This window comes from Melospiza georgiana, chromosome 4 (assembly GCF_028018845.1).
Source record: "Melospiza georgiana isolate bMelGeo1 chromosome 4, bMelGeo1.pri, whole genome shotgun sequence".
In the NCBI taxonomy this organism is placed as follows: domain Eukaryota; kingdom Metazoa; phylum Chordata; class Aves; order Passeriformes; family Passerellidae; genus Melospiza; species Melospiza georgiana.
Window position 1 is genome coordinate 49,322,044 of NC_080433.1, and position 26,984 is coordinate 49,349,027.

Consider the following 26,984-nt stretch of genomic DNA (forward strand, 5'->3'; position numbering starts at 1 on the left):
GAAGAATCTCTTTTTGCTGAGGTGCCAGTAGTTCTGGTGGTTCACTAGGACATGGGTGCAGAAATCATTGCAATATCAGAGTTGTGCCTATTTCTTCCCTGTGCTGCCAGCTCCATCACAGCAAGTGTCTGCCTTCCTTTTTACCCTATTCCCACCCTCACCTTGGCTGTACAACTTGTCTGTCCTTGAAGCAGCCATGGAGGTTCCTGCATTGCAATGATGCATCATGCATTTTGCCTTAGACTGATCACTTAAAAATATTTCTATTCATATTTGGCAAGTAGTATGGTTTCTTGAGGTTTTTCTGAGAAAAGGAAAAGGGCAGGGGTTTTTTTGGGGCCTGGTCTTGTAATCCCTCTGTAAATTTTTACTAACTTGCCACAAGTAAGTACACAGGGTAATTTTCTTAAATACATTCCGATTTTGAAATTGTGGAGTAAAGAAGATGATTGAAAAGAATATTATATTCTTGTAAAAGTTGTAGAGTTGATTTTACAGTTTCAAATTCCAAACTTTTAAATATTTTCATTTATAGTAATGCTATCTTCCTTTAGATAACTATCCTACTAATCAAATGTTTCTTTAGCCAATTTCTGTTTCAGAAGATTAAACTTTCCTATACTTCTTTGTTAGGAAAATAGTGTAAGATCTTAGGACTGAAAAAAACACTGATAATATGCTTATTCTTCTGTTATTTGTTCCTGTCATGAGTAAATGTTGACATTTCCCTAATACTGCAATCAGACCCACTTTTCCAGTTTTATATTCTTGCTCTCAAATTCCTCCAGAAGAGTTTTTATGTGTACTGAGTAATACATTCTTCTAGACTTCTTTATCCTTATGCCTAGGAAAACAGAGTGATTGCATTTGCATGCCACAGTTTTTACTAAAATCATAAAAATAGTATGACATAAATTGTTACACAGTATTCTCTTTTGAATCTGTGGATCAGAATTTTTTTTGTTAACTTTTTAAGTGCTCAATTAATGTAGCACATAGTAATGTATATTTTGTTAGCCTTTCCATATTTAAAATATTATTTTCTGGGCTTGCACTTATATTCTGAATTTTTCATTTGCCTAAATGTATATCATGTTATGAAGAATGTCTTAAATAAAGATGTCAGATGCAGCTGTGATCAGGAAGGAAGAGAAGGACTGTTCAGTGACCTGTCACACATCATGGAGCAGGATGCTGTGCCACAGCAGGCCATGGCATTGCTGCACTTGCCCGTGCCCCCTCTCCAGACCCTTCCCTCTTTCTGGAAAAAGCTTTACTCATTGAGTGTACTGTCTGTGCTGTCTTTTAAGAGGATCCTTCCAGTACAGATATGTAATATAGGAGGTGTAAACAGGACAATTGTTACAAAATTTTAAAGGTAAATATCAGATGAGTTTACACAAGTAAACCTTTTGAGGAAATTTTCTGTCTCTATATAAATACTTAATTCTGGTAACAAAAGTCTACTGAGTTACTCTGAGAATGCGAATCCTTATGTGCAGGAAAGCTCTGCATGTACTTATGGTTGAAGTTTCCAGCCTTGGAATTGGACATGAGATGTAGAAAAGGCTGTGTTGGGATCTTCTGATGGCTTTGGAGCCAATGGTTGGATTATCTTGTGATATAATGGATGGGCATGACAAGTTTATATCCAAGACCCTGAAATCAGCTTTCTGTGGTAGAGAAATCAAGCAGATTTGTCTCCACTATTGTGACAATTTAATTTTTTCCTGTCTTTTTTCCTTGAAGAAATATATCTGGGAATTTCCAACAAGAATGTAATTGAAAAGAAAATCTGATTAGTGTACAGTTTTCTTTACATTATATTTGCTCAAATTTTAACATTTTAAGATCATATAATTCTTATAAATCAAATATAATGAGTCAATATCATGTTACCATTACAGTCTGATCCTTAACAGTATGTGTGTGGAACTAGATGATCTTTAAGGTCCCTTACACCATGTGAAAAATGACTGTAACAGCAGGATTAGAACCAATTCTATCTTCAAAGTCAACATCTGCTTTCCTGTATGGAGGACATATATATTGTATTGCCAGTATTAAAGTTTTTGCATTGTCCCTTGGGCTTTGCAACACACATTCCATACAATCAACAGTGACTGTCCCATATGTGTGCTGGTGCCTGCTGCATACCCCATAATCCAGCTCAAAGGATTTCACATACTCAGATTGCTTGGTTTGTGCCTGAAAAAGCACATCCCATGTAGAGATTATTTCTATAACATTCAGGGCATATGTTAATCTGATTTTGATTTGTATTAATTTTCTGCTGCTGATGTATAAAGACTGTACCCTTCTCTCTTGACACTCTTCACTGAATTTACTAAACACCAGTGTTAGTAATTGCTTGTACAATGTCATATTTTAGAACAGCTGTTCTTTAGTCATACAGGTGCCAAGGAAACATTCAGAAGCAGTCAGCTGTTCTGGGAAGTATCCATAAAAAATATTTTCCTTGTTTTGGTTTGCGGTTTATAAACTTTCTTTCTGAGGAAAAAATTGAGTTGTGTTCACTGTGGGGTTGAGGGAATTTACTCTTTTAAGGCTCACTGGGGCAGTCTTCCTCTGCAATAGTGAGTTAGAATTATAGAATGATAGAAATTTTTAGGTGGGAAAAGGCCTTTGAGGTTGTGAGTCCAGCATAAAGGACTCAGTGCAAATTTGTAAAATTTGTAATCATTTTAGAAGACAATGTATGTATATATGCATATGTGTGTAAGAGGTATGAGAGACTTGGGTGAAAGAGGAAAATGCAAGGTCATCAGTACTGAAATAGCTTACGTGGACCATTTTAGTTTTTTAAGTGCTTATAATTTATTTATGGGAGTTTCACAAAATAGTGGTGATTTTCAAAACAAACTGAAAACTCAGAGAATTTTCCACAACATCTAGTTTTAGGCATCTCTTCTAGATTCTCTGGAACAGCCTTCAGAGCTCATTCCTATCAAAAAGTGAGAACCCAAGCTTTAAGTATAAGTTTGAGTTTTTCCCTGAATTCCTATATCAAATAATTTACAAACTGTTGGGCAGCTTCTGGAACTTTTGGAAAGCCTCTTAGCAGGAGGACTTGGTTTGGATGTTGTTCCTTCATCTGCCTAAAAGCCCTTCTCCTCTATCAGGGTCATAATGTCTGAATAAAATTCTAAAGGTCTTATTTTATTTCTAATTTTTAAAAAGAGTCTCATTTTGCAGTTCAGAAGCCAGTGAAATCTGGTTTGTGACAGATTTATTTATATCTGTGTATTATTCTGCAAATGTCATTCTGTTGTTCAAAAAAAAGGTTTAGCTGTTAAACCTGGATTTTATATTTGTTCAATTTTTCCGTGTTGAGCAAAATTACACAGAATCAGAGAATTGTTGATGTGGGAAGGGAGCTCTGGAGATAATCCAGGTTCACCTGGAGCAGGCTACACAGGATAGTGTCCAGGCAGCCTCCAGAGAAGGAGGCTCCACAACCTCTCTGCACAGCCTCTTCCAATGGTCTGATTTAATTAAAACTTTTAGAGAGATGCTTCTGCCTGAATTAAGGTGCAAATGAGATCATATCTTGAAGTCAATAGTATGGATTTTATTTAACAGTAAATATGAGGTAGAGACAGAGAGATAGAAAGAAATAATAAAAGGTGGAAGGGGTGGGGGGAGGGTGGGAGAGAAAAATAGTGACAGAGGGACAGATTAAGTAGAAAATGTCACCATTCCATGGTACCTGATGTTGTCATTGAGCCTCTTTGATTATCTTGGTGGTGAGGGTCCCCTAAAACAGAGTTCAGTGGATTAATACCTGTTCAGGCAAGGTGGGAACCCCCAGGTGACCCTCCTGGGGGAGACAGGTTTGCCACTGTCTCTTGCAACAGACTCTGGATCTGTTGTGCCACTTTGGTCATGTGTAGTCCCCTGGTGCAAAAAAATCCCTCATAACAATGTTTCAGCCATTAACCGTAGTATTTCAGTCTCTCACACACTCTCACAGGAAAGCAGTGTTTCATCAGATTCAGACTGAATTTCCTGTTTCAGTTTCTGTTTGTTGCCCCTTGTCCTGGCACTGGGCACCACTGAAGAGTCCGGCCTCATTCTCCTGGCAGCAGCCCTTAAGATATTTGTGTGCATGCAGAGAAAGTCTGGAAAAACTGTTACATTTGTAAAGAAATAGTAGTGGAATTCTGACCATCCTTTGGGAGAGTGGAAGTACCATGTAACTGTGGCCAAGAAAAACCCACTCCTGTACTTAGATGGGAGCAAAACCGTGGCATGCTAACTGAGGGATGGGCACTTGCTTGGGGGTTCAGATGACAGAAAGCAGGAAAATCATAAAAGAGCAGTCTGCCTTGTGCAGCTCCCTTTTACCAGGCTGAGCAAGAATTCTGTCTGTAATGATGACGAGGCTGAGGCAGGAGCTGCCAAATCTGTCTTGTTCTTTTTCCCCCATAGATTTGTACAACTCTTGTACTCAATTTTTTCTCAAGTAAATGCAGACTTAGAATTCCTTTTTGCAAAATACTTCTGGCTTCAATATCAAGTGCCCTTGAATGACTAAAGTATAAACCTGAATGTGTGTGTTATTTTGAGTGAATGCAGAGCTGCAGAAAGGATATACACAATAAAAGTATTCTGTTAAGACCAACACAAATCTTGGGCGCATTGTGCCATTGTATTTTTAGGTGCCAGTTATTAGAATTGCTTCAGCTGAGTCTATGCTCCAGAGCTGTGTATGAGAGGAGAGCTGCCTGAATTACTGAGAATTGTTCTGGATCCAGGTTTTGAACCCAAATCTATCTATGTGTCTGATGAATGAGGAACAAGCATGAACCACTTCAGCCTGTAGTTGTATCTCAATGAATAGAACTGAGCATAGAAAAGACCAAAACCATCATTAGATTCCTTCAGTGTACTGAAAGACTGAGGAAAAACCAAAGTTTTAAAAATCAGACAGATAGCAGAAAGTGTTGTACCTCTGAAAAACACAATGAAGATATTTATTATGTAAACAACTTATTTAAAACTTTGTTCAGTTTTGTTCTATTATGTAATATGCTGCTGATAGAAAAAAGATATTACTAGTGCTAAACTTTCATCTAAGATGCATTGGCATGTGTCAGATAACTGTGGAAATTCTGTGAAATGGAACCCAGAAGGTGTGCTAACTGCTACACACCGCAGAGTGGAAAGTAAATATATATCCAGCGAGTGAATATTGAGAAAAGAAGCATCTGGAAGAAATGGGAATTTTGGATTCTTAATTGCCTCATTCACCCCAGAACATCTGCCAGAGATATTAAGAGCAAAGATGACTACATGTGAGAGAAGATAAAAGTTTAAATAAGGAAGGAGGAAGAGTAATTTTGTGCCATCTTGTTACGCTGCTGAGCACCGTGCATATGAAAGTTGTTTAAATATCTTTTTTTTCCTGGTAGTTTTGGTTAAAAATTGTCTTAGGAGAGTTAAAATACTGTTTCCTCTGTCTGTGTTTATGTTTTAAAAACCTGTGAAAATCCAGAAAACCTCAGTAATGAAAAGTAAATGGTCCATATTTTCTCCCTTATTGTAACAAAACATTGCATGCTAGATAGGTGTGTTACAGAAGACAGAGGACATCCTGCAGAGGTTGTGCCCTGGAAACGTCTGAGAAAAGAATTCACCTTTTATCCTCCTTGGGCTACTCCTGTTCATCTATTGTTTAGATGATCACCAGTCCTGGAAATGTCTCCTGGGGAATTGCAGGAATGAAGTGCACTCAGGCCTCTGCCTAACGTTAGGGAAGAAGATGGGGTTGGACACAAACAGCTAAAAGTGGGGAAATAGGAGGAGCCCCATTACACAGGGCTCAGTGGTCTTAGCTCATGACTTTCATGACTTTTCTGTTTTTGCCCTGCAAATTGCAAGATGTATTTTCTGCAAAGAGATTTGAGGACAGAATGCACATTTTCCACCCTTCTGTCACAACAACAGTCATTAGATTTTCCTGGGTTTGCTCTGAAAGACATCTCACAAAGAGGAACATGACTGAAGAAAAGAGCATAGCCACAAGCTTGGGGGTCTTGTATATTCTCCTTCACAAGTGTGCAATAAAGTAAATTGTTCAGTACTTTTCTCCAAGTGCTAGAAAAAAAAGAAAGAATTTTTAAACTGATGTAATTTTAAATTTTCTTTCAAAAAACTCAGAAAAGCAAACTACAAGGATCACTGTGTATTGTTGACTATAAAAATGCCATATTCTAGAACAGCTGTTTGTTGAAGAGTTGTAGAAGTATCAAAAAATGTTCAGAATCAGTCAGCTATTATTGGAAACAGCAAAGCACAAAAATATTTTGATTAGTTTGGACTAAGACCTACCTTGATAGGATATAAACAACTTTGGTTTGCGTTAAAGGCCTTTAGAACTGAGATGCTTCATATTTTTTTCTGAAAGTGAGAGCAAAACTACATTAAAATACTCTGAATGGCCTATGAAAATCATACTCTTATTTTTGCAGTACATGTGATTTATTTCATCACAGGCAACATTTTAGCCTCATTATTTCTTCATCTTTCTGAAATAAAGAGTGCTAGTCTCTTTAGACAATAGGACACTATTGACGGTAATTACTGAAAGTATTTTTAAAAATAATGATTTTGCTGGAGGAAATATATTTCTCAACTGTAATTCTTGTTTCTATTTTCAAATACGAATTAGCCTAATGAACATTTTTAACCTAGACATGCAATAAATCCTGTGAAGAGCTCCCATTTAAAACTGTCATACTAAATAATGGTGTCTGGGGGAAAAAAAAAGTAAAAGGTCCCACTAATCAGATTATTTTTGCCTGCCAGAAAAGCTCTCCTAAAATCTATCTTTAGAACAGATCTGTAGGAGTGATTATAAACTAATTTGCTTTTCTGCTGGATGCTAGGACTACAACAGTCTACACTTAAGCAGCATAATGACCCACACTAAAAATGTAGGAAAATGCCAAATTATGGCTTATCCTAATAGTCATTGTAAGAGAGGGGTGTTAAACTATAAAATATCACTCAATTTTTCATAACAATAATCATTAGGGGGTAACAATTTCAGTATTTTTAATGGAGTTTTTATGCTTTTTTGGCATTTATTTTTTACTTTATTTTATTGAAAAATCTCCTAGGTTTATGCATGGCAATTATGAATAATCAAAGGAAAGATAGATGGGAAAATGAGATTTCTTTCTTACAGACAACCTGGAGAAAAATGCAGAAATGATACTTTAGAGCTGGGATTTAGAAGGTTCAGATTTTGTGTATTTTTGTGTCCCTTTATTAATACAATGAAGAAATAAATATGTGATGTGTTTTAACTCCAGGATGTCTGAGTCCTCTAAGTTTCTCTCTCTTTTTTTCTTTCTTCTTTGCTCTTTAAACAGAACTTTGAAAATCAGTCTTGATTTTCTACTACCATAGCTAGTAAAGTTTTAAAAGCTCCTAAAATAAAAACTAGGGGAGCATGTTTCTTCCTCTGTCTCGAGTTTTGACCTGCAGATGACTCCTCTGCTGTGTTTTGGCAAATGTCATAGATCTTAAAACTCAACTTTACCCAGGACAATAAATCAGTGGATATATTTTAGCTTGGTTTAGTTATACATATATATTGTGAATGTTAGAGTAGTCATGGTCATTACAGAGCCCTGATCTCTGCTAGGCCTGTTCCAGTATTGTGGCAATGTCAGATTCCAATGAGGGCAGTCTCACAGATGAAATGACTAACCAGGGACCAAGTAATATCTTTCCTGATGTAGCTGTTTCCCTTAAGGAGGGATCTGTTCTTGCACCCTTAAGATTTGGGTGATACCTTCTGGAGGTGCTTCTTTAGCTGCATTGATCAAATAGGGATGTCCAGCTTAGACTGGGCACTGTGGACATCCAGTGTGTGCTGATGTGTCTTTGGTTTTGTACAAAACAGTTGAAACCCCACTCTCATTATTGTAATAATAATACAGTAAATGATGCTATAAAGATTCAGAAAGTGAATGAAAATGTCAAGATGCATTGCTATGTTAAAACATTGGAGTTAAAACATGCTTCTACCTGGAGACCCTGGTATGTCCTTGATATGTGTGTTTATCTCAGTATGCTTATGTGCAGTACTTGAGAAAAAATAATCAGGGACAAAATTCCAGCAAATCTTTCCAGTTTGCAGGTTTGGACACTGCTGTGCACTGCTTTTGGGACTCTGAACCATGCACGAACCACAGAAATTTGGTTTCTGTTCTATCAGATGACAATGTATATTCATGTAATAGAAGTCGGTGTGCTGCTTGCTGGACTCTAGAAACAACTGTATGAGAAAGGAAAGGTGGATGAACATGTGGCTCCCTTGGAGAGATGAGGTAGAGGATCAGAAATAACCAGATTACATCTGTGTTATGCACCATGTTCATTAAAGTAAGAATCCAAGTGAAGAGCAAAACAAATATCAGAGTGGTTGTGTGTGAAATAAAAGATTCACAGTTCCCATGTTTACTTTTTTTGTTTTCCCTTAGAAATTATAGGTGCCCAGTCAACATAGAATTCCTAGACAAGGCACCACTTCCACGTAAAGAATTAGGTGTTAAAACAAGGCATTTCCCACTGGAGTTGGGAAATGCTGGCTCATTCTGCTGCATCTTCAGTTTCTGATTTCTTCATATTTTTGTTTTGTTGTACAATGATCTGCTAACTACAGCTGCACCTGAAGGATATGTGCTAGGATTATTCTGAAGATTTCCCTGACTTGTGAGCCCTGTAAAGATAAAACTCCTGCTAGATTTGTGTGTGTGATCAGACAAGGTGTCTCATGAATGGCATTTTGTCAAATCCTCTGGTGTATCCCCTTGCTGTTCAGCTTTTAAGGTGGTGAATTGAAGGGGAAGGCAATTTTTTTCCGAGTTTTGTGACAGTCTTCCACAGGCTAAAGAAGATTACACTTGGCTCCCTTCACAGCATATCAGTGCTGTGGACCTGGACAGTTATTTAACAGTTATGTATTTTTTCTAGTGTGCATTTTAGAACTAAAGCAGTAAAAATATTTTGTTTTGAGGCAGTGTAGATATTTGTAAGGAATTGTGGGTAGTCCCACAATTTCCCCATTACAGTTTCATCTAACCTTGGAAAGAGGCACAGCCCTATGGATATTTATAAACAGTCTGCTGTCATTTCTGACACATTTTTAGACCCTGGCAGACAAATACACTGCACTACAATGCATTGTGTGTGGCATTCAGCTTTGCACTTGGGACTTTGAAAGACTCAAACCAGCCCACAGATAACAACTGAGACCCAATCTCTCAATTGTTCCACTAAAACACACACTTCAGTGCAACGTGAGGTCTGAGGTTTTGAGGTTCTAATGTTGACCACTGTGAGGAAATTCCTACATTAAAGTAGCAAAAAGATCAAAGAATATGCACTCATAAAAATGTATGAAGCCAGTAGCGGATGCTATAATGTGCAGTAGGTAATTTGTCTGTCTTCCTTGCAAGTTCCTATTGGCAAGAATTGCATTAAAACTCAAGGATTAATTATTTTTGTTTTAGATTTCATATCTCCCTGAGAGACAACCACTCTCCTTTCCCACCTTTGCACTTTCACAATGGTGGGAAGGATGTGAATGCTGTGGACGCTTCTTTGGACTCTCCCTTTGGCACGACCAGTCTCTGGCACTGACATAACATCTTGGACAGGGCCTCATTCCTGGCACCTGCAGAAGCAATGCTCTGGCTCTTGTGGGAGAATGATGGATCTGGGTGTTGGGTAGCATGGCCAAGGCAGAGCTGTGGGAGCTGGACCTGTTTGGATGCGTGCCTTGAGCAGCAGCCCCTTCACCAGCCCTTTCAGCAGGAGCAGCCCAGCACCATGGGCTTCTCTCTGCTCCATGGCAGGAGACAGAGCTGCTTGGCTGGTCTGTGAGTCTCATATTCAATGCACGAGACTTGACTTCTCTGGGGTAATAGAAAGTTAGTTTACTAATAATTTGCTTTTATTTTGCTCCAGGTGTGCAGTCCCAAAAAACTCATGTCCAAGAGCTGCCCAGCAAACTGCTGTGCTCTGTACTTGTGTCCCAGCAGTGGTCTAGCTCCACAAGGTGCCCAGCTTATTTTGTGGATAGGCAGGGAAAAGGATCCTGAGGTGGCCTGGTATGGCCTCTTACATCCCTGTGTGCAATGTATGAGCTTCCATAAAGATACAGGATTAAGATGTCAAACATGAAGCCAAATATTCACTGTCTGAAAATGTCCCTGAATAATTATGATTTTTTTGGTCCATATTGTTGTTTTGAATAGGTTTTTTTGAAGGTGTGAATTATTTCAGCTGCTTTTGTTACATATAGTTGTTAAAAAACACACTTCTGGAGTTGTGGGTTCTGTGATATTTTTGCAGCTTCTGACTTTGGGTAGCTATGAGGGTGGTGTGTATGTTTCCTATCAACAGCCTCTGTTAACAAGAGTTCCTTCAGAAACAAATGCCAGGGAGTCTGCGAGGACCATCTTAAAAGGTATGTTTTCAACAAGAAGACATGTCTGAAAGTATTGTCTACTGGGAATCCTTGGGCAAAAATATTCTTCATAGAACTACTCTGAATGGCCCTCCTGGCAGTTTCTCCTCTTTTACTTGGCTTGTTGGAATGTGTTTTTTTTTTTCCTCTGTCTTGAAGAATAGCCAGTGTCTTCCCAGACCATCCAGTTTCAATTCATAGACTCTGTCTAGATCCTTATTGATTAATCATACCCATGGCTCAGAGACTTGCTATTTATATGGAATCAACAATGTAGAGGGAAGGTTGTAGCAGGGGAGATCACTCCAAAGGCAGGCATTTCACAGTACTAGACATGTGCCTTGTTAGCAGTTTTTTTCTAAAGGCCTGAGTTAAGTTTCCCTCCTGACTCTACACTTCAAAGAGCTTGCCTGGGGCTCTAAAGAAGCAAGCTGAAACTTAAAATTAAGATCTTTCTTTCAGACAGTGAACTGTGCACTGGGACATCCCATGGAGTTTCTCTTAACGCATATGGAGGAGTCTGAAGGACGGTTGTGAAGTCCTGGCAGGCGGGGGTGTAAAAAATGAAAAAGGAAAAAATAAAGAAGCAGTTATATAGTTGTCAGGAAGGTGAATGTGCATATATGTGCCTATGGTTTGTGGGAGGAATATTCCAAACTGTATTTGATAATTTTCTTTAGCTGACTGATTAAGTAAAAGTGCATTACAGAGCTGCAAGCTGGAATGCAATGTATTATAAAAATACATTAGAGAATTAAAGAAAATTTAAATTAATGCATTCTATCCAGTCATGAAAATAGATAAGGTGAAGAAAAACAAAATCAAGCCAAACAACAAACCAAAAAAATTTAACAAACCATCTAAAACTATGTGTAAAATAAAATGAGCCAAAGAGATAATGATCAAGGCAAACAAGCGAGCAAAAATCTTCCAGGGCTTTTAAAAGGTGGAATTAAAAAAATAACTGCTTTTTATAGATACTATGTTAAATTTCATCACATATTTGTGTGATGAATGTATACAACATTCAAGTGTTAAAAGGTATTTTCAGTGCCTTGTGGTATGTTTTCATGCAAATAGTGAGTGCAGAGCTGTATATAAATACCTTTCTGAATAGAAGAGGGATTGTGAGTGACTCAGTATTCTGATTATCATCTTTGGAAAGATTTTGCACAATGGGAATCTTTACATTTGTAGAATTTTCAGAACTTTACCTTGACTTCACCTCTGGTTTCTATCAGGTCATCATTAAAATCCTGGAATGCTTCTGTTATAGCAAGTTTTATCAGATTGATAGATCCTCAGTACAGATATTAAACAAGTGATGTTCATACTTGCCATCAGGAAAAAAAAAACTGGGCTGCCTAATTTGGAAATCATGGCTTTCTCTTTACTCTTCTTTATTTGATACGATTTATTAGATTTTCAACATAAATTTGGGGGACTTGCTTTTCAAAGCTTGAAAAGTCTTAGCATAGGCTGAATAAAGGGTGCTAAGCATAATTTTTTGAAAAGAAAAGTGAAATAGAACATGAATACTTTGATAATGAAATTCTCGTTGACATGTTTAAATATGAATTGACCATCTTAAAACTGAGGTCTTTTAACTACAAGAAAAGTGGAGAAGGTCTTTTTTCAAGTGAGAGAGAGCTTCGAACTGAAATAGATTAGATTTAGGTTAGATATTGAGAAAATATTCTATATCATGAGGGTGATGCGCTGAGAAGCTGCGGGTGCCCCATCTGTGGAAATGTTTAAGGATTGGATGGAACTCTGAGCAACCTGCTCTAGGAGAAGGTGTCTCTGTCCACAGCAGAGAGGTTGGAACTAAATGATCTTTAAGGTCCCTTTCAACCCAGGCAATTTTAAGATTCTGTGAAAGTAGCTTCTGGACCTTAATAAATGAAGATCTTAATTGCAGAAGAAGGATCACACATGAGCAGTTAGATGTGTGTTGCAATGGAACTATAATGCAAGGACACAGCTGCGCCTTTCTTTGGGGAAATCATATTTCCCCTTCCCTGGGCTTTGTCTGCTGTCTCCGTAGAGGCACCTCTAAGTGCTTGAGATACTTTTTAATAAGGATGAAGAGGCTGCAAGCAGGTAGTTCAAAAGCACTGCTGAATACACCTCTCCACCTTTTTGCACTAATCCTGTTCCATAGAAACTTCCACACACAATATTTTTCTTAAGGCACTACTTAGAGTGAAGATATTGTGCCGGAGGGTTATGCAAATACAGGGAGTAGAAACACAATTTTTTTTTTTTCTTGCTGATGTATCCCTGAGAACATGTTAATTTGTCATCTATACAATGTGACCATTTGGGTCAGCTAGAAAGAAAAGAAAATCAATGATGAGAGTCATCTAGGGGAACAGGAAATATATTCCCCATAATTGTGTAAATGACCAACTTCTGACTCTTTGAGGCTGAGGAGAAAATGTGGGGGTTTTTGGTTTCTGCCAAAGGCTGAAGGCTGCACTGAGACATGTGCTACTGCTTCTTGCTGAGTCGAGATATTTGGCAGAAGGCCCAAAGAGAGAGTATGAGAGAATAAAAAGTCTTTGTGCCAAATGTTCTTTTGAGTGCTTGAAAGCTGGATTAGTCTTTTTTCTCTGTGAAATCATATAATTAGTAATCTCAAGCATCAGCCTGGTAATTTGCAAAATGTCTGCACACTTTAATATATCGTTTGCTTAACATGTTTGATAACAACCTCAGAGATACTTGGGCTTTTGACTTGTAGTATTTATAAACTGCACCTCGCCCTGAGTGTTTTTCTACCAGTCCTACACAAACTTTCTCACAGATTGTGTCAGCTCCCAGCTGCTGGAGAAGAAATGTGGGAAGCATCTCATCTGCAAAAAGCAAAGTGGCCGCATTTCTGTCCCATAAAGAAACACGCAGCCTTTGCTGCTGTCATCATCCTCTCATCCACAGCCTGGCAAATGGGGTGGCTGTGGTGGAGCAGCTCCTGCCTGCACCTGCAGTGGGAGGTGGGGTAGGACACAGCAGGCAGGCTGCAGTCAGGGAGCCCATCCTGAGGTGAGGACTGGGATAACGTGCAGAAGCTTCTTCTGCTCCTCTTCCAGTGGGTGGACATGTACAGAGCTGGAAACCCCCCAAATGATTGCTGCTTGTGATCTTGTCTCTGAATGCTTTGTGGTTTTGTGAACCTAGAGATTACCCAATTTCAAAATTAAAAAGTTGGTCCTAGGGAGGGCAGCACTCTAGGCTGAGTGGGGGTCATATGGAAAAGAGGAAATTATTCTTCAGGGTACCTGAAAATCGGTTGTGTTTTGAATTCCTATTTCTTTGGCTAAAACCTTGGTATGAAGTAATAATTTGTAGCCATTGCCATAAAAAGGTACTGACTTTTCTGAAAGAGAGGAGGTAAGATTGTTTAAGACTGGCTCACTCCTGCCAGAGGACTGACTGAATACAATTAGCCTCAGAAAGGCTGGGAGATGGCTGTGGGCTCTCCAGGTCCAAGGGATGCTACATGAAGTGCTCCATCTGTAGTTTTTGTTTATGAAAACAGCTGGGACTATGCCAGCTTGCTACTTTATTCCAATAAGTCTTTTCTTCTTGTAGTGGAGCTATCTCAGCAGTCCATTCCAGTGCATAGATTTTGCTATGGGAATATCTGAGGCTAAATCTCACAGATTCATTAGTGAGCTCTTCTCAAGGGAATGCTTATATTGTAGTTTTTCCTTGATGTTTTTCCAAAAGGGAAGATGTCTTCCCATACAGATGGCTGTAAATGACGGCTGGCAGACAAAGTGATGGATGAGATTTTTCTTTGGCACCGTGCAGAAGATTATGCTTGGCAGTGTGACTGTGGCAAACCATTCATTAGTTCAGGTTTTAAAGGCTACTGGAGATGCTGTGTGCATAGCATTGTCATATGAACTCTGCTCATCCTCCTTCACCCAAGTGGACTAATTGGGTTAATTGAGGGGTAGAGGAGCTGGGCCAGCATCTGCAGAATAAACACTTATCAAGAATGACTCTTGTTATTTTAAAATGATTCTCTCAGGAGAGAAAAAATCATGTCGAATCCAAGAAGCCTGGGAGGAGCTGCAGTTAGCAGTATTTTCTCTGTGTGTGTTGCCTACAAGTGGCACTGCAAAATATTCCAAGCAATCAGCTATGGTGTTTTTAGCAATTCACCTGAAAACCTCTCCCAAGATGCTAGAGACATCAGAGTAAAAGAGAAATGAAAAACAATGCTGTACTTTTAACCTAAAATTGATTCTCCACTGGTCTAAGTAGAGCACACTCTGCCTGGAATTTTCAGTGCCCAAAGTGAACAAGGGATTTTAAGAACTGTAGCTGAGGTACAAAGCATGGGAACGTGAATACAGTAAATAGGACCTGTCATAAGGTGTGTTTGTAGGGTTTTCAGAAATAATTGTATGGGAATATATAATATATACACTGATGAGAATTGCCTCTCAGTGCCTCTTCTCAAAGCTGAACAGGTTCAGCTCCTCCAGCTTTTTCTTGCAAGAGAGCTGCTCCAGTTCCTTATTCATCTTTGTATGATCCACTCCATGTCTCTCTTGCACTGAGGAGCCCAGAGCTGGGCACAGCACTCCAGATGTGCCTCACTGGGGTGGAGTAGAGGATCAGGATCACCTCCCTTGGCCTGGCAATGCACCCCAGGATGCCATTGGCCTTGTTGGCCTCAAGGAAACACAGCTGGCTCCTGACAGCTTGTATAGACACGATGTACATAAGTATCTGGAGGGAGGCTGCCAAAAGGACAGAGCCCCACTGTGGTCCCTTCCAACCTTACCCATTCTGTGATTCTGTGATAGTGTAGAATAGGATAGCAAAAAATTAGCATTTTTGTCCTGCTGTTACTATAGTACAACCCCGCATGTCATCTGAAAATAAAGCAACGTGAATGCCTTTCCTGAGATGCACCACAACTGTGTCATGCCTCATTGTCACCACTGAGGACACAGGAATTGCTGCTGTGTCTGTAATTGATTTTTCTGTTCCCTGGACAAACAAGGAAAAAAAAAAGGCAAAGAAAAAGAAGAACACCAAGGAAGTTTTTAAAAAATAAAAAAAAGCTTTGTTTTTGATAATTTTCCCAATTTAAAAAATATCATAAGATTTTCAGACCAATTAAATATGTGCAAAATAAAATTTAAAAGAAAACCCTTGTGGATACAATTTTCTTTGATTTTGTTTCATTTAATAATCTTAATTCACCACAGTTTGCATGTCTAGACTATATATCATCATTTGTTCAATCATTGCAAGAGGTGCTGCAAATTCAATCATCAGAATAAATATTTCAGTTGCAAATCCAGATGTCACCTTTATTGGAAAAAAATAAATTACTCTGTCATTGATATTCTGGTCCACAAACCACCTATCAAACCAAAAACATTGAGTTCAAAGGGTTCTGAATTTGATCTTTAGAGGTAATGTTCACTAAGATTGCTGCTGATGTACATCTACCAGTGCTGCTTTGGGAGTTAGGCGTCTTTTCCCAATGTCTGTGCTGCCAGTTCTCTCTTCAGCCCATGAAATGGAGCTGAAATGGAGTTGTGCTTTGTTTTGTGTTCACAAAAGAAAGCTGAAGCTTGTGTTCCCAAAATCTTGGCTGCTTTTTTCCCAGCTGCACTAATGGCTGGTCAAATCAAAGATTTCATCCCTAACAAAAAGTGTCACATTTCTTGTGTCCTCACATCACAGAACTGCAGGAATGTCAGAACCGTGGCTGGTAGGGTAGAAATAAACTACGTTCAAGGTTTTCCCTAACAGCTGTTACATGGATATTATAGAAAATATTGCAGAATGTTAAAATTAATTGAATGAAGAAATTAGATAGTGTATTTGTTTTCATATATCTTATTTTGACATTTAAAGAGCAAGTTAGATGGAAATCCTGACTTGGCAATGGTTATACAAAATTTTGATTGCTTAGAAATGGCAGCTACCAACACTTATTAAAATATTGAAAAAATGCAACAATATTGTGTGAGAGTGTGTGTTTTGTGTGTGTGCAGGAGATTTTGCAAGTTTGTTTTTATCCTTCCTCTCTACAGTGACACATTTAGACTGATATGACATACTGAAATTGCTGAAGTGTAGCAGAAAAATAACCTACATTTGTTTTCCTTGTCAATCAGTATGAACAAAGCAAATAAACTATGTGAACAAGAAAACCCTCTTTCTTATCTCTGTTCATTTAATAGTAGGGCAGTGATCTAGAGCCCATTCTGGAAAAGTGGTATATTATTACCACTAATTATATTTATTTTACCAATAACATCCAATCACTCATTTGTTTGAATATTGTGGTACAGAATAGTGACTAATCACTTAGGAAAATGGATGAAGTAAGTTGACAATATCCTGAAATACTGTCTATTTTTCCTTACAGATGATAATTTAAAAGAGTCATTCCATGATAATCATTAACGTGGATATGCTTTACATGAATAAAAGGTGCATATGTACCTACTTTGAAAGACTGGGTTACTGTAGTACATCATATGGAAAATCTTCCTGATCATATCCAAGATGACAAAAAGTCTAAAGTGTATAAAACATTAGATGCAATGTGGATTGAGAATCATTGCTAAATGCAATTTCCATTTTTCTATTTATTGTTAATGCTTCTTTTCTCATCTATAGCATAGACTCAAACAAATAAAGTTTGCAGATTTTAAATACTCCTGTGACCTCCGAAAAATTACCTGGAATAGAATGAAATAAGATACATTTATTTCATGTAAGATTGCAGAGCTGCAGTTCCTGCAAGCTGATATAGGAACTGGTTTCTGCAGGAGTTAATCAGGTATCTGTGGTTGCCATCTCCTTCCTCTTCCCTTTGGCTGTAAATGCTTCTCAGTGGTCTCTGCACCTCATTGTAGGAGCTAAACTGGTTGAGAACTAACCCTAAAAGAAGGGAAATTTTTCTTCCAGTCCAAATCCCTGGCTTACCATCTGCACTATCAAATGACAGTGTTCATGCAAGCAGCAGATGAAAGAATGCTGGACAAGACACAAGGGATCTTTTGCTTCCAGTAGCTCTTAGTCATTAGATGGATTTAACTGTATCACCCAGCTGTGCTGCTGTCTTTGCAGAGAGCATACAATAGGGCCTTTTTGATTTTTCCCCTGCTATTTATATGTGCCTACTGCAATGATGGGGATCTTGAAGATAGAAACATAATAAAGCTGTGACTTAATTTTTTTAGTTCTTGGCAACATGATTTCTTCTTCTTTGTTAATGACCAGTGTATGTGTTGATACATGATCTGTGCAACTTGCAGGAAAGAAAAGATGCAAATGGCTGAGCAGATGGGTGACAGAAATGAACATCAATGTTTAAGTGTTGAGACTAGGAAAGGTGATCATGATGAATGCTGCTATTCAGAAGATTTTCTTGATTTAATGCAAGGTTCGCATTCCTACACTAAATACCTTATATTCATATTTTTGAGTTGAATTACAGAATAGCAATGTAGAGAGATTCCCTGGGGTAATCTTCCCACAGAAGTAGAGGAGTAAGGGTCATAACTTAGAGTGAGATGCACTTTGCCAATGTAACTGAAATTTTATTCACCTGAAGGAAAGAAATATAAAGGTTTCTTCCTACCATGAAGGAAAAAGAAAAGTTTTATCTAAAATGAAGACTAGTAATTGTTTAGTTATATTTTTTCCTGGAACATGATACTGATCACTGAAGTTTCTAGTTCTGATTTATGAGATAGGTATTGATGATTTCTCTACAAGAAAAAAGTCTGTAAAAGTGGCAGGTTAATTACAGCATATGCCATTAATGGGTCAGATAGGGTTATTCCTGTTTTCCGAGCTCCAATCTCATGATACACTGTTAGATCTTCTGGAACATAATTTATATGTATGTTATGTTATGTACAATCATTAGGAAAACTTTGCAACCTGTACACATAAAGACCTCAGAGTCTCTTTCTTCAGTCCCTCTCCACACTGCTTGCATTAGCATCAAGTGGAATACTTTTGCAGCAGTTTTGAATAACTAATTTCTGTGGGATTACAGAAATGACATTCGGTTCTTCAAACAATTTCTGCAAAGCAAGCAGCCTACTCTGAAATCTGTGCTAGGATGAAAAGAAACAAAACCAAAATGTGAATCACCCAAAGTATTATCCTCCTTTTGTGGAATGATCCAGTGGCTTAATGAGGTTAATTTGTTTTAGATTGTGGGGAATTCTTTATCTACTGTATAGAAGCTTTAATTTCACATGGATGTGACAGAACCTGTACTTGCTGCACTGGAACTTAATTATTTGATAGCATAAGGACCTGAAATCCCTACTTTTTCTCTCAAGGAATTTTCATGGCATTTTCTAGATGGCAAATAGAAACTAGAGGATGGTTAGCTAAGATTTCTCAATGTTTGAAATATCTTTGTATATTTTTCTAAGATGCTTTTGCTTTATATCCAGAAAATTTCAAAGCATCTTTATTAAAGATCTCCCAAATAATATTGATAGTATGTGGTTATTTTTTGTTCTCTTCCATTTTTCATATGTATTTTGACCCTTTGAAATGCTTTTCTTTATTGTACATGAATATGAATGCTTCATTTCATTGCACTCCTTTTCCAGAAGTCTTACAATGCTTATTACTAAAAAGGAGGCATTCAAAATTTTTGTCTCTGTGTGAAAATTTCCCTCACAAAATTTTACAATATCTCTTTTAACTGGTTTCCATTCCTGATAGCTAATTTTGTACATGGTACTTTGTTTTCCCTTAGTGGTTTTATTACGGTGAATGTGTAGACACAGTAAAGCAGTATAAAGTTATATGAAAAGAGAGTGAGGACACAAAATTTCAGGATGAGTGATATACAGAATACAAATTAAAACTAATTTAGAGAAAAAAGTAAGTGGTTTGAAGTTCTTATCCTACGACTAAATTTACTTTCTTTTGTAGATTCAGTGTCTAGGGTTTTTTATGTACCTTTCATAAAATGAAATTTAGTGAATTTGTGTTTGAAAAAGTGGATATAAGATATGTAATTGCTATCAAAATTAAAGCTAATGTGAATCTGAAAAAGTGGGATATGTTTGTTCTACTATATATTATACATGCCCAGTATATCCTAGGAAAATTTTTTTTTCTTATTCACAAATAAAGAACTTTAAAAGCATTTTATTAAGAAAAAAATGAATGTATTTATTTAAATTGCTTTATTATCATATATACCAGTGGAATTGTTTGGAAAAGAATTAAAAGTAATTTTTAGGGCAGCTGGTGCTAGTAGCTGTAAAAATATTTGCTCAATGTCATTAAAGGTATAAAATAACAGAGATTGCAAAGTTCAGACAGATAGTAGGAATTACTTTCCTTATCCTCTATTGAATTAAAAATTACAGTTATAAAGTGAAGAAAATCAGTGTTTGTGTATAAAGAGATTTTTTTCCTCCTAGATTTTTGATTTAAATGTAACATTTCAGCATATAAAAATATGAAGGATTATGGGTCAATTGCTTGCATTTTGTTATATAATTTCAGCTGTAGCACAGCGTGATGTGGTTGAGTATAATCAAACCTGACATGGTACAATACACTGAGTGATGACAAAGACCACAGACTGTTCACTGGAATTTGTTATACTGAAAAATGCATAATTCCCCAATGAAATGTTTAGCAGTTTATGTTTTTTGATGAAGACCCAGAGTGTAATTGCTGTCTGTGGGTTTTGCCTCTAGGAAATTCATGGGTCCGTAGCCTACATCAAGTTTTGCTCCTTCCTCAGGCCTTTTAGGAGCTGACACTGTGAAATAACAATGGGGTGAATGTAGACATCAGTGTTGGTCTCCTGTTCTTAGGGCTTTTTCCTTGTAGAGGCTCTTGTTTATTGTTTGACATTAGTGATATTAAAGATTGCTGAAGTATTCAGTATACAAGCTTTGCATAAAGCACACAAAAAATTAAATAGCTGCAGAACTAAGGGACACATATTGCTTCACATAATTAGTATTCCACCCGTACAAGGTTGTAGGTCGATATCAGCTAAAGTTCAGATTTTTTTCTCTCTTTCTTCTGATGGTAATGAGCTACCCTCAGGAATATCTGGCCTTGTATAAGCAACTGCTGAAAGTTCAGTTAAAACATTTTCCAAACTCCAGATCCTTTGGTAACTGGCTGCTGAACCAGAAAGGGTGTTTTGCTAGCTCTCCTCTTACCAGATTGCTCCTCTTATTGGACTCAGAGCAGCATGAATGGAAGTGATAGGTACAGATATGGAATAATGAGGATTGTCCTGTTGCCTTCTTTGAAAGATTTGGGTCCCCATGTTCCCAAACTAACTTTGCAGTGCCAGGCAGAAAAATTTAAAGTGTGATTCCTTAGTATATTTTATTTCTGGGTTTTGTTTGAGTGTTTTCCCTGTATCCTGTTCTCTGTCTGCCTGTAGGAAGGTTTTGGAGTACCATGTCAAGTCTCTTCTGGGCATAAAGTCTGGAGACATGGATTGAGAAAACATATGCATGTATGGGTATTTTAGCATTGATATACTTTCATTTTAAAGTTTCTGCCATAGGGAAAAAGAAACAATAATATTGGTAGATGTACACAGCTGTTTATGGGAGTCCAGGAATTAATGTAGTTTCTAGATTAGTTTTATGTTTCTGCTTCCCGCTTCATTGGTACAGGCCCATATGGAGCCTCGCCCAACTGTTCTTCTTTAGCCAGTATTTTCTGCCTGAAATAGTTATACTGTTTTTGGAAAAGAGATCAACTCTCCATTCCAGTGGTAATTACATCACAACTCTCATTTCATGTGTGGCAGATTGCCTTACAGAGCCAAGTTTAATGCATTTCTAATTAAAAAAGTCCAAATGAAACAATATGATATTACTTCTTGAAGATATCAAATTGTTCATCTTCTTGTTTTCACAGCTCACCATGTTAAAACTGGGACCTGTGAAGTGGTGGCGCTTCACAGATGCTGCAATAAGAATAAGATAGAAGAAAGATCACAGACAGTGAAGTGTTCCTGCTTCCCTGGGCAGGTAGCAGGTACCACCCGGGCAGCTCCTTCTTGTGTTGATGGTGCGACTCCTTCTATTGCTTCCTTTCTTTGTGTTCCTGGGAGTTTTGCTGGCTTAAGGTCATTAATGAGACCCACTCCATGACAGTTAACTATTTAAGTAGGAAATCTTCTGCATTTTGAAGGGAGTGTCCAAGGTGAATGGGAGAAAGATGGAAAAATTAATTATTTGCTATTGCTCTGTGGAAATGCTAAACAAAATTATTATGCCAGAGAAAGAGGCCTCTTGAGAGGCTAAATTTGATCTAACTAAAAAGAGGACTTTTGGAATTGTATGAAATTCACTTAATTAAAAGTATTTATGCAAAACCTACATAAGCATATAATTTTCATGTACTACAGTATTACATCTTTATATATTTATCTCACAGGAAAGAAACAAGCAAACAAACAGAACACAGTTCTGTCTGGTTTTTAATCTTTTTAGACCTACACCGTTATTCCTATTCACAGTGCAATATTAGTGTCTTAGCAATTCTGGTATAGGCTCATATGTTTTATTTGGGAAAATACTAGATGATTTTTCACATCTCTTTCTCTGAAAGAGTGACAAGATTCACCCTTTACATGATCTCTTTAATGTTGATATGTTGTTGGCTGTAAATATGGCATCATTGGGGAATAAATTTAATCAAGCTATGCTAGGCTATATTCTAGACCAAGCAAAAGATGAGATTCTACTTAAAACTTTGAAATCTGACTGAGCAAGATAAAAATGAAGTTGGGAAGAAATGCTGTGAAGAGATTGACTTTGAAGCACGTAGCACCTTTTGCAAATTGGAAACCTAATTTCTTCTGAAGGTTCTGAGGTGGCTGAAAATCACAGACTGGCTGTCAGTCAGCCTGTTTCTCATATTTTCCTGGAAAATAAATGAAATGTTGCAGCGTAATGACATGACATCTTAAAGTGTCCATTTCCACAAAATGCAAATACATTTGTTTTTTTTTTGTAGCTTCGATAGTGGAGCAGAAATGGTGGTGCCACATGCAACCATGTCTTGAAGGGGAGGAATGTAAAGTTCTTCCAGATCGTAAGGGATGGAGCTGTTCCTCTGGGAATAAAGTGAAAACAACTAGGGTAGGTATGATACCAACCTGACATGTTACCAACAAGTAAAAAAAAGAAAGGTGCACAGGAAATTGGGTGCACAAAGAAGACCTAAGTTGAGAAGACTAAAGAAGCGTGGGAAGAGAGTTATACTGGGATTGGACTTCCTGGTCCCTCACTTTTCTCAGCATACTTTTCAATTGTTTGAACATAGTAAGCTGTGTGCCAGACCTTCTCAGGTAAGCACTGGAGATAGTAGAGTTGATCCCTTCAACTGTAATGATGGAATGCATTATAATCTAATATGTATTTCTCTCTGAAATCAGTTGCACTGTGTCTGTACACTTTTCTAACCTCTTCATTCAAAGGATAAATGCTTCAAACCAGCATTTTTTTCAGTTGCATGGAATTACAACATTTCTACATAGAAACCACTGAGCATGGTAAGCATTTGAGGTGTCATTACAGGATGATCTGGTTCTTTCCATCTTGTATAACTGTGATTTGCTAAAAAATTTTGACAGAGTTTCAGGGAGTTCCTTTCCTCCACTTGACACTTTTTCATATTATTGGTTAAAATTTATATTAACAGAAATGTATTTAAAGGTCATATACAATGTCTGACAAAAAAGTATACATGCTGTCAACGTTGCATTTTAGTGGATAACAGAAACAGAAGAAAAACAAATTTTTCAGATAAGCATTAAACGCACAAACTTCCTAAAATTAGGGCATTGTATCTTGTCAGGGACAACACAATTCTTCATCAACATACAAAAATGAAAATGTACTCTGAAGACATATGCATGTGTTTAAGTATAAACACCTTCCTCCCTGCACCCCAGGACATGTAGTCATGACTGATTTTTCTTTTGTGTATTTAATAGTTTGTAGTGTCAGGCCATAATATGCTAGATTGGTGTTTACTCTAAACAGGTGTTTGAGTATCTATGTAATTTTACTGAAATATTCCTTACATAGGCACTAAATTTCTGGTACACATTGGATGTGGTGAAATACAGCAGGTACTGACTGAATTACATTTCTTCTGTTCCACAGAGAACTCTATATGTCTCAGTTTCTGTATTTATAAGTCTCCAAAACATTTTGACATTCTTTGAAGGAAGGATGCTTCCCAAATGTTTGCTTTAAAGTTCCCTTCCTGAATACACTTTTAGATGTTTTTCTTCTGAAAACAACCTTGCTGGAATGCTGCCCACACTTAACTGTATAAATGCCAATGCAAATCTGATTATATGCACGTAAAATATATTTGCATATAGAATATAATAAAAAAGGAACCAGATTGATGTTAAAGAAATATAAATATATAAATATATAAATATATTTATATATAAATATATAAATATACAAAGATATAAATATATAAATATATAAATACATAAGCATAAGCATAAGCATAAGCAGAAATAGAAATAGAAATAGAAATAGAAATAGAAATAGAAATAGAAATAGAAATAGAAATAGAAATAGAAATAGAAATGTGTGTGTTTTGAAATTTTTCCTGGTTACTACTACATCACAGTATTAGTGTTACAGAATACTTGCCATTTTATATGTACTGAGAGAGTTTAACGAATTGTAAGTAAAAATGTGGACCTGAATTATATTTCTGCTGGAAAAAAAGAGGTCACAAAAAGGGGAAAATCAATTATGATTTCTTTGATGAGATTTCTTCTTCAAAGTATGTCAGATAGGTTTCTCTGCATTGATTGAGGTGATGAAGTTCTTCTGCTCTTAGGGATCGAAAGAAGCGCAAGGCTCCTGTCCCCAGGAGCTTATGCCTTTGTTGTTTTTAGACTTTTAGGTTTGTGTCTTTGCAGCAGCTGGAATTTTCTTGTCCTCCATGGTGGGGGCAATCCTCAGGACTCATTTCATACCTCTTCCATAATGATGCTTTGGAAAAGCCAGTCCTTTTCTCTATGTGCTATCATAAACTGATTCAGGGCAATGGCCACCATAGCCTGCTTACAGACCTAGCACCAGTGAAAGGGAAATACTAGTCACCTTAAATCCCCCCTGTTTGTTCTGCTTGTCCACATGCTCTATGTTTTCCTCCTTTTCCTTTCATTTCCCACAGAGCTGCAAGGTTATTCTGAGACAATAGCAAACTTTAATTCAAATTCTGACTGCAAGTTGACCTAAGTCATTGAAACCAGGTCAGTGATAGGTGAATGGAGGTCTCTCTTTCAGAATCAGTGACCTGTGATTTTAAGAGACATCATTCCGATGGCCAGTAAAATACATATTGCTATTGGAAATATGTGTGGTTCTTTGTGTTAACAGAGTAGCCTATTATCAAATGGCAAGTACTTTTCCCTTACATGTAGTCACTACCATATTTTTGTAGCTCCTCTTTCTGCTCCCCAAGGTCTATATAAATAAAAGGAAAAAATTCTAAATTGCTCTTTTTTTCCAAAATTCTCCCTCTTTTCTTTTGAGAAAAATAAAAAATAACTGTACAGAGAGCCAATATTAAGAAGTTATGAATAATAAGTTTCTGATTGTCAAATGAAATAACCTATATGTGATTATCATGTGTAATGTAAAAGCATAAAGAAATAAAGGGAACTAAATAGCTTGGATGATTTAAGTAAATTACAGAAAAATCTTCTCAAGTCTTTCCTGAAAGGCCAAAAATAAAAGAGTTTATCTTCACCTCCAAACATTTTCTGTAAGTTTGCCTTCTTCATGTGCAAAAATCCTGACCTAATTACCTGCTGAAGTACTTTCTTCTACAGGATACCAAATTGAAAACTAGCACCTACATTTCCACATCACAAGTTATTTATAGTTAACCTCTATGTTAGAAATAAAAACAGTGGAGGAAGGAGGTATTTTGAATGTCCACCTCTGCTTATATAATCTCACTATTGTAAAAAATTATGATACTGACTTCCTAATAGTTATGGTATTAGTCACTAAGCAAAAAAGGCCAGATAAAAAATGGCAGAAAACTAATTGATTTTTAAAAATGTGGTCTACTTGAGGTTTTGCATTTTGTTCAGTTATATAGATCTAATAAGGTCATACAAGAATAATGAATTAGAAGTACTCAGAATTCAAATGTTAAGAAATCAAATTTGGAAATTATTTACCTTTAGAATACAAACTTGGGTATTATTTTCCTAATCTGTTTACATATTAGAGGGAAAAGGTTGATATTAAAAATTAACCATAGAAAAGAAATAGAAAAATTAAACATAGAAAAGAATATGGGGAAAAATGTGTATGAATAAGATGAGTACTGACTATTTTGGGTCTATGTAACCTGCAGGAGAGGAAGGGAGAAAAAGACACTGACAACTTAGGTAAATCAGTAAATTTTTTGACATCATATAAAGAAATATGGGCTTGTGTTCCCAGTCATAATACCACAACAAAAGAGGATGTTCATGAATACATTAGGAGAATTATGAGAGGATTATGAGCATAGCTGCAATTTTACCAGGGACGCTTGGGCATTCTCCTCCAGGCTAAGAAACTGTTGTGAAAGGAAACTATTGCATTTTTCCCCCACATGGCAAGTCTCAATTTTTGATACATAAACACAAAAAATTTTGTCACATTGCCCTCTCTAAATGATGAGAAAAGAGTTTCAAAAAAGTGAAAAATCCTTTTTTGTTTTTACATTTGCAGTACTCTTTCTTCTATAGCCTCTTTCTAATAGAATTATTCTAATTCCAGAAGTTCTCCTTCTTGTTTCTTTCTTTTTGTTGTGTTTCCTTTCTCTCCTTGCAATACAGGAAAGGGTCTTTATTTAAAAAAGTAATTTTCCCATCAGCTGAAAAATATACTGTTATTACGTATAAAACTGACCATGACATTTTAAAAATTCTCTGATTTTATATCAAACAGACAAGCTCTTTACAAAGAGTGAAAATTAACATTTTGCATTTGGATAAAAGCTGAAAAGACAGAATTAAATATTTCTCTTCGCTATAGGGTATATTCCACATCAGAGGTCTCTCTCTGGATAGGGCTTTTCCCAGGGCAGATCTAGATGCCAGGCTTTATTTGTACTTTTAAAAAGAGTACATTGCCTGCTACCTTTGTGATACAGGCAGGGTTTGCATAAAGTGCCCCAGTGGTGGCCAGTTCTCCAGGCAACCACCCCGGGACTAGCTTGGAAGATGTCATGGCTCCTGGGCAGCTCATTAACCTGTGTGCCTTTCCTGCAAAATTTAGAGAAAAAGGGCAAGGTAAAGTGGTGTATCCTGGGTCTCATCTTGAGATTCTGGAAGTGGAACATGACTGAAGAAGTGTGTACTTGCTCCAGGCAGTGGGAGAGTGTTCCTGGGCTGATATTTTATGAACATATAGAAAAGTATGCAATG

The 26,984-nt window shown here is 37.1% G+C and overlaps 1 protein-coding gene across 4 annotated transcripts in view; it reads left to right on the forward strand.

The window, feature by feature from the left end:
* Positions 1–26,984, forward strand: part of TAFA2 (TAFA chemokine like family member 2) — a 189,382-nt gene that overhangs the window by 138,030 nt on the left and 24,368 nt on the right. For all 4 annotated transcript variants that reach the window (XR_009114406.1, XR_009114405.1, XR_009114407.1 and 1 more), the window contains 2 exons: positions 21,428–21,580; positions 22,532–22,656. Coding sequence is in view for 1 of the 4 variants with exons in the window: in XM_058023687.1 (XP_057879670.1) it covers positions 21,428–21,580; positions 22,532–22,656 (278 nt within the window). In the remaining 3 variants the exon portion in view is untranslated. The remainder of the gene's footprint in view (positions 1–21,427; positions 21,581–22,531; positions 22,657–26,984) is intronic.